This window comes from Haemaphysalis longicornis, unplaced genomic scaffold, assembly GCF_048455015.1.
Source record: "Haemaphysalis longicornis isolate Haplotype H1 unplaced genomic scaffold, Haemaphysalis longicornis Haplotype H1 scaffold_8, whole genome shotgun sequence".
Classification (NCBI taxonomy): Eukaryota; Metazoa; Arthropoda; class Arachnida; order Ixodida; family Ixodidae; genus Haemaphysalis; species Haemaphysalis longicornis.
Genome location: NW_027526445.1, coordinates 186,537,832 through 186,548,334, shown reverse-complemented (window position 1 = coordinate 186,548,334; position 10,503 = coordinate 186,537,832). Strand labels below are relative to the sequence as shown.

Here is a 10,503-nt window from a genome sequence, read left to right as displayed (position 1 = left end):
TACTTTACGAGTGACTCCTTTTAATGAACAGCATTTGTACAGAGAGATAGAGAGAGAAAGAGAGCAAACGATTGGAGGGTCGGCATGCAGTGGTCATCAATACTGGAAACTGCGCTGCGTCTGGATGTCGTCCAGGATCTGCCGGAGCTGGTCGTCCTCGAAGCGCCCTTCCAGGCTGGGCACCAGAGCCCTGGCCTCGTCGGGGTTGTCCGGGCACAGGTTGGCCAGCTGGGCCAGCTCGAAGCGGTGCAGCTTCTTCTGGGCCAGCAGCTGCCGCACGGCCGAGATGGTCTCGCGGTTCTTGAAGCGGCTGAACCGCTGGCAGTAGCCCAGGGTCTTCATGAACACCTGCACAGGAGGGAGCTCACTTCAGAGAGAAGCCCACAGTCCCTACGGGGGTGACGTGCAACCTGAAACCAGTACAGCATGTCGTTGGGCTACTTGGTGCTGCATTCTGCCTTTTCAACCGAAAGCTTTCTTAGTAGGACCTATGGCATCCTGTTAAAAATATTTGCAGTGGCTTAGCTCGGCTATGCCAGGATATACGTAGCGTGAGCTAAGGTTCAGCTGGTTATTCTTAGCTTTCCTGGTTGTCTAGGATTAGCTTGATTGTCATGCTTACTGCTGCTTCAATGGCACACACATGGTATACGCATCACGTGACATGTATATTTATCAAGTGGCTCCGACACAGCGTCACCAATCGCCCCAGAGCTGAGCTGGTTCCACAGGCGCATGCCGGTGTTGCTGCGACGCATGAGCCATCGGTTCCACACCCGGCAACCCCTCGCATGATCATCAAGTGGACTGGGCCGCCACATGCAGGACTGAGGTCGGCGAAGACGCTGGGCGCCTGGGGTGTGTGAGAGACGCCGGGCAGCGAGCAACGTTCTGTGCGCCGTGTGACGTCACTGGACCTCGCGCATGCGCAGCACGGCTCCCCAGGAGCCACGCGAAACTGCTCAACCTCGGCCAGTGTAGCTCAAACTACGAAACCAATGCATTTCCCCACAGACCTTTTGATCGACCGAAAAGCTTTGATAAGATCGCTAGACACACGACGCGTGTATGCGAAACCGGGCTTTCACCGTGTTCAAAACGGTTACTTAAAAGTCGTGAAAAAGGAGCAGTTCTAGATATGACAATACACGCATAGATCGTGACGTTATATCATTAACCAAGTATCGGTATAGGTTGGAATCATTCGCAGATGGATTTACATATGACATCGTGCGAAAAATTATCGCATGGGTTTGTTCTTTGTTGCAGATTTGGGTCTTCGAAGATTTGACAACCGATTCACTTCTAGTGAAGATTTTGATGCACTTTTGACCCCCGTTTTGGTGTTAGAAAGCGTCTGCGTTTCTCTCAACTTTTTAGAACGGGATGATAATTTTTTTACACGCAAGAATTGTGCAAATTGTGTTAACGAGCCAACTATTACCATTACTTTGTACGGGAATGAGTGCTAATTCTTAAGCAGGTCGAAGCTTTGTGTGCATGTGCAAGATGCATTACATATTTGTGTTTGTATTTTCAATGAAATTTACTTGTCCTATCTCTCATCATACTCCCGTCCTTTACGTGCAGTTTAACATTAAAATATAATCAAACCAGTACACAAAGGTGATTCTCTCGTCTCCACAAGAAAACACTCCAGTTACTCAGCTGGGGATCGAAATCGTGGCATCGTGTTCACCAGCACAACTTGGGCTTGGCAACTGAGCCACCCTAATGAGTTTTCTTGTTCAGGTCAATTATGGTAATTATGTGGCCCCAATGGTAAAGGTTTACAGGTACAGCCACACAGACAGGCTTTTTTTTTTGCGGTTTCCAACTTAGCACCCACGCGTTATACAAGGCCTTCATCCGGGCTTGCTGGCAATCATCCTTTCGACTTGGAAACGCTCGAACACAGAACATAAGGAGGTCGTTAAACGCAGCAACTTACTTTCCTGCAAGCTCTTTTAATATGGGCATCTGACATTGGGCTTTTTAATTGGACGCTCTCATTTACACCACCTGTCCTGGTTGTCTCGACACATTCAGGAATGAGTGTAGCTAAGCGCTGCAGCTAGTTTTGCATGTGCTAGCACTGATGGGAGCGAGCACTGTTATTTTATTCAAATGTTTCGCACTGCCTATTCTGTGGACCGAACCACAAGGTAACGTTCCGCTTTATACTGTGGATGCGACCACGGGATTTATGTTCTGTTTTGGCCTACTGCTAAAAGGGCCATGCTCATCACACTCCGTGTTGCAGTGGTAGAGTCTTGGGTTTCCACACTGGCACCCTGGGTTCGGGTTTTAGGATTCCTGAAGTTTTTAACCGTGGAGCTGCTGTACAAGCCGTAAGTTCAGTGTTGCAGGAAAAAATACCAAGAAAGTTCGGCACAGCGGTGGGCGCGTGCCTCGTTGCGACTGCCAAGTCCCCAGCTCGCGCAGTGGCTTTAGCAAAAAATAAACTCCAGCGCTGCCGTCAAGCACTATTGCGCATGTAATGCTGGGCACGAGGAGCATGACGATATCGGAGCATATAACGATGACCACTACTAGCATAGTGCAACGCGTGAAGGTGTGTCCTTCAGTGCTTACGTAGAAAGAAATCTCCAGCTTCAACATATTGTTCAAGCTTTGTGCGACCCAGTCCAAGCTTTGCCAGTTGAGCTGGTGGACGTCTACAATGCTAAGGATGACTTTGCATTCACCACTTTCCACGAAGACAACGACGACCTCTCCGATGCAGTGGTGTACGGGGGATTTTGCTTCGGGGCGCGGGGGGGGGCACATTAAAGAAGTGAGAAAATAACAATAAACAAAAATTACCAACTAATGTTAATAACAATAGCAAAGCAAAAACAAACCAACCTAAACAAAATACGCCAGTGCTTCGATGCATATGACGACGATTACTAGCACCGCCACTATGCGAATAAACAATGATACTGCAACTGCTTTCTTAATCCGCTTCTACGCATTCTTTAGACGAATAATGATCGACTATACCGTGGTACCCTCCACAGAATAAACCGGAACATTACACCGCGGTCTGGTCCACAGAATAATGCTGGAATTACCCTGTAGTCCGGTCCACGAAAGGGGCACTGCAAATTGCTTATCGCTGGACATAGCATGGCCAATAACTGGAACTAAAGGTGGCACTGCTTTCGTAAAAGGTGTTGAACTTTGGATCACCCCTCGGCGTCCGACAGCGCAATTGAGGGGCGTCGAATAGACAAAAGAGCGCGGTGCCCACCTCGGAAAGCTCCTGCTCCTCTTCGGCGCTCTCGTTCTGCTGCTTGCGGTGCTCGAGCAGCATGTGCACCTCGCTGACCAGCAGGGTCTCGGCGTTCTCGAACTCCTTCGGGAACTGAAGCTCTGACGCGTCCTCCTCCGCCGTGTCGATCACGGCCGCCGCGGCCGCCGGAACGTTGGTCATCCTACCTACAACTTCGGCAGGCGTTCTCCTACACACGCCTGCTTATATGCGCCGTTCGAGTGTCTGAAACGTCCTAATCCGCGGGATAAAATTAACCGCGTACACCAAATGCGACGGCCAGCGCTCGCGCTGTCCAATAGATGTGGATCGACATAGATGTGGATTTGGATAATGTCGCCTGACCTAGCCAAGGTTTAAAAGATATATTTCTTACAGTAAAAATAAAATAACAGAAAATCATTATATTTTTTAACTTATAAACACCAAAAAACAAAAACTCTGAGGACACTTCAGCAACTCTTGGGTTGTGGAAACGAAACCTTTTTTCCGTGTTTTCTCACAAATAACGCCCTTACATGGAGGTAGGAAACCATGTTTTCCCCCAACTGGCGGGAAAACTAAAAGTCCCTTCAAGGGACTTCAGAAAACGGACTTGACGAACTGCCCGCACCGTGCAGGCAGTTCGTCAAGTCCGTTTTCTGAAGTCAAAGCCTTTGCGGAACGCGTTTTTCCGTGCGGGCCGCACGGAAAAACGCGCCGCACGGAAAAACGCGTTCCGCAAAGGCTTTTATTCCGGGCGATGAACGCTGCTTCTGGTTAGAGAAACGCCGCTTATTGTTGACCGCAAGTGCAAATGAGTTTTGTTACCAACTGTATCGAGGCTGTGCCAGTGTTCCGCTTCATCGACGATGAATTCCACCGTGAATTTAAAGGCATGCAATCCAACCTGAACCGCTGGGGTAACGCTACTGAACTCTGGATAAGTAGGGAGTTTACTTTTCGCAATTTTTTGCGCGCGTATGATGGCATTGTGCGTTCATTCGTGCACAAGCTCGTTTGAAGGGTCGCAGAAGCGCCGACTGCATCGCGGAGCCCTCCAGTAACTCAACAGAGCGGAAAGAAAAAAAGAAAAGCTGTAGCTTGAGCCATGCTAGACCAACTATCCCAATCTTCAACCCTCCAGTGAGCAGAAGGAGAAATTTCAGCTGGGTACGATATGAATATTCATGCGCGAAAAGGCTGTTAACGAGATTGATTATTCCGGCACAGCTCTTCCTCCAACCTAACCTGATGCTGCTTCATTAAATGTAAGCAGGTGGGCCGTCGACGTCGTGTAATGCTGCCTGAATTTCTATTGATTGATTGATTGTAGGGTTTAACGCGCCGACGCAACGCAGGCGATGAGGCGCGCCGTAGTGGAGGGCTCCGGATTAATTTTGACCACCTGGGGATCTTTAACGTGCGCCGAAATCTCGTACACACGGGCGTTTTTGCTTTTCGCCTCCATCAGAAAAGCGACCGCCGCGGCCGGGAATCGAACCCGTGACCTCGTGCTCAGCAGCGCAACTGAATTTCTATACGCACGACTTTGTTAGTTCCCGAAATATAAAGAGCGTTTTATGCTTGCTGTGTCAGTAGTGACCGAAAATGTATACCGTCCAACTCTCATAGAGGTATCCAGCCTCTCGAAATATGTGGGTACAAGTGAAATAAATTGAGTCGTTGCCGTGAAAGAGGGAGTTCCCAAAGCGAAGAGCAGTACTTTATGTGCCCTTTTTGGATAGCCATTTAAAACTTACCGTTCCACTCCGGCGAAAAATAAAACATAAATAAATAAATTGTAGAATAATTATAAATTGAGGGATTATTTCAGGAAAAGCTAGCCTGAGCAAAAAAAAAAAAAAAACGGGGGGGGGGGGAGGGGGAGTGTAAGGAAACGCAATTTTGTTTAACCTCCTTGGGAAACCCCGAATGAATTGTGTTTTAAACCCATGCCTCAGCGCAGATGTCAACGGCGGTACCTGAAGAATATGTGGGGTCAGATGTATAGCCATTGCCGGCTGGGTACCTGACGTCGCACTTGTAGCATAGTCTTACTTTAACCTCACCTCTAACCGGCAGCATACGTCGGGGTCGTCAGTGGGCCGCGCACATTTCGAGCTTTTCTCCTAGGATGATTAGTGCCTGCAATGCTCACTAAGTTTCTCCGCCCATGCGCGAACAGTTACGGCCGATTTTTTTAACCCTGCGATATGCGAAACGGTAATAGTGAGACTTGTGCATTTTACACGAATGGAGGCATGTAGGGCCCCGCGGTTACATTCAGCTGTTTGTATTGTGCATGGCGGTATTTACAAGAACCAGTGCACTGCATGATGCAAGCAAATGGTTTCTATATTAAGATTTCACTCTTATCGGTTCGTTATGCAGCATATCTGGCTCTCTGGCAGCAGCACGGTTCCAGCAACACCTTTACGTCCCGCAGTGGAAGCATTTTTTTTTAGATGCGAAGCATCTCATGCTCGGGGCTGTGTCCCTCCCTCCATCGTCGTTGTCCGCCGTCCGCATCCCCACTGCGCATGCCTGGCCAGGCACCGCTGATGATGATTGTGGCAGGATGCCCCTAGGGATTGGCCAACCAAAAAATCCATCCCTCCCTCGTCGTTGTCGTTGTCCGCCGTCCGCACTCCCACTGCGCATGCCTGGCCAGGCACCGCTGATGATGATTGTGGCAGGATGCCACCAGGGATTGACCAACCAAACAATCCATCACGAGATAGCTTCGCGTTCAACCACCGTCGTCATCTTCCCGTAGGGGAACCCTGAGTAGTATGCGAGGCATTCCTCCTCTCCTCTCCGACTCTCCTCTCCTCTCCGGGATTGCGCAACGAATGGCAACACCTGCGGTTCCGCGCACGATAATGCGAAGCAGCTTAGGGTTAGAGACGGGACGGTAGCCGCTGCATACTCCGCTGGGGGCGCCACTGTAGCTCCGCGGTATTCCCCTCATTCTCCTCACGCAACGCCGCGTTTGAACTGAAAACTAATGAGAACTTGAGTCGACAACCTCCTTGGTCGACACCATGGCTGCTTCGCATACTACTCAAGGTTCCCCTACGGGAAGATGGTGAATTTTTTTTACTAACGGGCCATAGTAGCTAATGAACTTTTGTCATTTGCTTTTGCCTGGAGGTCAATGAAAGTACACTGTGGCTATCTTAGTGGTTTCTCCATTCACATTTCTTGAACAGCTACGAAAAAAAGTATATTTGCCAGTACATGTACTTCTTATGCCCTGCAGAAAAAATTTCTCGGGGCACTTGAGCTTACATGCTTTGAAGGCGAATGCATTATGACTTGTCACAGGCTTCTTTACTGCAGAACGTGGTGGTGCCAGAAGATACGGCTCATACCCACTCAGGGGGATTGGCAGGGGCGCTCACCGAGAGAAACTATATACTCAGTAATTAAACAAATACATTTAACGAATGCATCTAAAATAGGCGTTTGGGGGGTAAATATAAACAAAAAAAAAACTGCCCTAAGTTGAGATGTAGCACCAGGAAATGTTGAAACCAATATAAAATCAAGACAGAAAAATTAAAGAACAGAAGGAAACCCATGAAAAGTATGTAAAGAAATAAAACAAGAAGAGATGATGATGATTGTACGGTTTTACGCGCCGACGCAACACAGGCGATGAGGCGCGCCGTAGTGGAGGGCCCCGGATTAATTTTGACCACCAGGGGATCTTTAACGTGCGCCGAAGTCTCGTACACACCGGTGTTTTTTTCTTTTCGCCTCCATCAGAAAAGCGGCCGCCGCGGCCGGTAATCGAACCCGCGCCCCTCGTGCTCAGCCTTAGCTACTGAGCCAGCGCGGTAGGTACTGCGCTGCTGCATTACAGTTCATCTGTGCTCACAGCGCAAAAAATGCACACTGGACTGAGGGAGGAACGGCATGCGAGTGCTGAAGTGGTCCCTGTCTCAATCCGCTGTCCGCTTATTACCTTGTGAGCGGCGTGTAATTCCAATTAGCCGGTACCCTCATGCTTCCAGTTCTTTAATTTTGTTTTTATTTCAGGTGTCATGTGTGTGCGCTCGTGTGTGTGTGCGCGCGTGTATGTGCGTGCGTGAGTGCGTGTGTGTGTGTGTGTTCGACGGACCATTCTCTGTGTTTCATGCACGAAATTCAGGTTGGCCACAACTGTCGCCTCTAATGGGGAATGCGGTGTAAAAGAGTCACCTGTCTACTTAAATTCAATATTGAGATTTACTAGCTGCTTGTCTTGTTAATGAAGTCTCCGCTGATAGCAGGCAAAAGAAACCGTAGCAAGAGGGAAAGCTTGTCAAGTTGGTCTGTATGCATTGTGCAGTTCAGCATCAATTCCCCGTTTACCCTCTGTGGCTCTCTCTTTGCTGTGCAGCCCTGAGCAAAGAAAGTGCTGCCTGGGGGACATCAGTCGAACCTAGTTTTCCCTGTGGTATGACTAGTCTACGTCTCACTGAGTCCGTGAGTGCGCGCTCGTTTTTAACACTACTCTGTCAAACACTACACTGCAACGAAGTCTATTTAAATTTTGCCTGGATATGGGCTAGTGTAGTGCGTGTAGTGCATCGGCATGGGCCGATGTAGAAGAGAGAGAGAACCTTTATTAGAAAAGGTTGACCACTGGTCACGATGGGCGAAAGGCATGGGGAGGGAGGGTAAGTGAAAATAAACAAATGCTGATCGTTCTCAGTATAGACTCAATAACTGGCCCAGTTCTTGGAACCTGCAATTAATGGGCCAGTTCGTGGTGGTCGCTATAGGGATCGCAATAGAGTCAAGAGTTTGTGCAGGTTTGCCAGTTCGTTAGGGGGAGGACCCACTCAAACCAACCGGGCTAGAGCGTTCTTAATTGAATAAACTGCTATTTTATATATAAGCTGTGCATCAGTTTGTTGTGGATCGGGATGGGGTTGGGGCGATTTGAAGGTACGGTGCGTGGCGAAAGCTGGGCACCACCAAACTAGGTGTGTGAGGTCTGATGGAGTGGTGGTACGGCAGTAAGGACATCGAGGGGGCAGGTGAGGGGTATACCACTTGCGAAGTGTTTCGGGTTTGTACGCTGAATTTGCAAATTAGGCGGCGGAGGTAATCAGCTAGAGTTTGGAAGTTGCTGAAGGAGAGGCAGTGTGCGGGAAGGCACTGATAGCAGTGATCATAAACGCTGGGATCTTTTTTGACGGAAGCCCGGCATGGCCTTCTGGGGGCTAGCGCGGGAGACGACCAGATTCCGAAATAAGTAAGTGTACAGCGGAGCAAATACCTGCGCGGCTCAAACCCACCACCTTCGCCCCGAGCGATTAGATTAGAGGAACAGACAGTGGGAGGGATTAAGTCTGTGTTTTCCAAGCATCTTTTCGCACAGAGGAGTACCGTCGGTGGGAGAGGAAAAAATGTTCTGTTGTCTCTAATTCGTTACAAAATGCACAGAGTGGTGAAGGGACCAGATTGCAGCAGACCAAGTAATAATTTAAATTTGGGACACCACAATGAAAGCTAGGGAGGGTAACTTCACAAGCCATGACTGATGGTTTAGCTTGCTTCGGTTTCGCTTCTTTGTCTTTTGGGCTCGAACTGCTTTGACAGGCAGGCAGACTCAGAGTTCTGCACGACAGGGCTGCACCTGTCCTCCTCACGAGCCGACACGTTCACTTGTTGCGTGATACGACGTCAGCGCCGCACGCATTAGACTAACTTGTTCCGCCGCTGCAGCAGTGTACTAAAGAAGCATGGTGGTAAACGCACTCAGCTCCTCCCCTATAGACGCAGCTTTGATACCCATACCAACTCCAATGTGTCCACTTTTCTTTTCAAACTAATCGAGTTTATCAAAATTAATTCACATGCGCACTTTGGCACGGATTCTTACCTCTTCTCCTTTTCAATAAACATTTACTCTCTCTCTTACATTTGTCCGATTGTTCTTGACTAGTTACTGATGCGGCCATTTTGCGTACCGGTCAGCAACAGCGCTTTTTCTCACAATGGGGGAAGCAAGCTGACAGCTTCGAAGAAGTTGTTCGAGGTGTGCTTGATGAAAGTTCCAAAACCTTGGCGGCGAAACATGTCACACCCACCACTGCAGAAGACAACGAAGCCCGCATTGCGATGCAACGCTGGAGACGATAGGAGCCGATTCATCTGACGCGGTATTCTCGTGTTTTGTCCGTTTTGTGTCCGCTTTAAAAGCGTCCGTTTCGAGCAAGTCCTCATTAGCTACAAGAGAACACCCGGATGTGACACCATGCAAGCGCGGCGGAGCTATGAGCCGCGGCTTCTCGGAGCAGATGATTTTTCGTAGCCTTGTTGTTGGTTCGCTGGAGAAGCAATAAAGACATAAAAGATAGTTTAAAATAGGTTTAGTCGCTTAAAATGTGTTTACAAGAACAGGTGCGCAAAAGTCAACCCAAAGCCCGCCTACAACTGGGAGTACGTCAGAATAAAACGTACGCAAAACGGACGTTTTCATAACGGGCAAACACAAGAATACCGCCCCTGTTGACTCAGTGCAAAGTCGTCCACAATATAAACGCAGTATTGCATCGAGCAGAAATAGGGATGTGTAATGACATTTATAATGAATGTACGCATTCTCTATGTGTATTTCCTTGTTTGTTAGTTCAAATTTAGACATAACAATGCTGATTAGTTTGTGGGAATAAATTACGGTAATATCAGAGAAATAATTTTTATGAGAGCAACGGTGTCAATCTGGTCTTGCCACCATGCTGTCCATCATGAAATATATTTACAGCCACTCTCGTGTATTCGTACCATTCCTGGAATGCGTAGCACATTGCCTGGTAAAGCGCAAAAAGTTTTTCTCGACATATTATTTTCTAAATTAAATAGAGTACTCCAACAGAGCGACATCCTTGGCTTTTCAGTTCCAGCAACGCTGGCTGCCCGTTTGTGCCTGCCATCCATTACAGTGATGCAATTGCTGCCCTCAAAAGCAAATCTGCTACATACAGCCGTCTGCGTCCCCACTGCGCCAAACCTGGTTTTTCGTTTGAAGAAACGATCGAAGCTCCATTCTCGAGCGAAGAGTCCACGTGAGGCAGTCCACGTGATCAAACAGTCCGAGTCGTTCAAAGGGGGATAAAGTTTGCTCCGCTCAGGGGAGCGGCGACATTTAAATAAATACTATTATATGCACTCTAATACGTTACAAGTAAGGCAAGCTTCTGTTGATGCCAATTCATTGATTGATATGATTTGATTTATTATGGGTG

General features: G+C 48.4%; 1 protein-coding gene across 1 annotated transcript; it reads right to left on the bottom strand.

The window, feature by feature from the left end:
• Nucleotides 1–3,580, bottom strand: Polr2d (RNA polymerase II subunit D). The gene is made up of 2 exons (XM_077681120.1): nt 3,257–3,580; nt 1–348 (listed from the first exon to the last, which is right to left on the bottom strand). The coding sequence occupies exons 1-2, from the start codon at nt 3,437–3,439 to the stop codon at nt 97–99; spliced, it is 435 nt and encodes a 144-aa protein (XP_077537246.1). The 5' UTR covers nt 3,440–3,580; the 3' UTR covers nt 1–96.
• Between the last annotated feature and the right edge of the window lie 6,923 nt (nt 3,581–10,503).

Excerpts from the sequence above, each read along its gene's own strand:
- Polr2d (XM_077681120.1), bottom strand. The coding sequence starts at position 3,439 with ATGACCAACGTTCCGGCGGCCGCGGCGGCCGTGATCGACACGGCGGAG. Across the intron at positions 349-3,256 it reads AGGAGCAGGAGCTTTCCGAG|GTGTTCATGAAGACCCTGGG; the intron begins GTGGGCACCGCG and ends CCTCCTGTGCAG.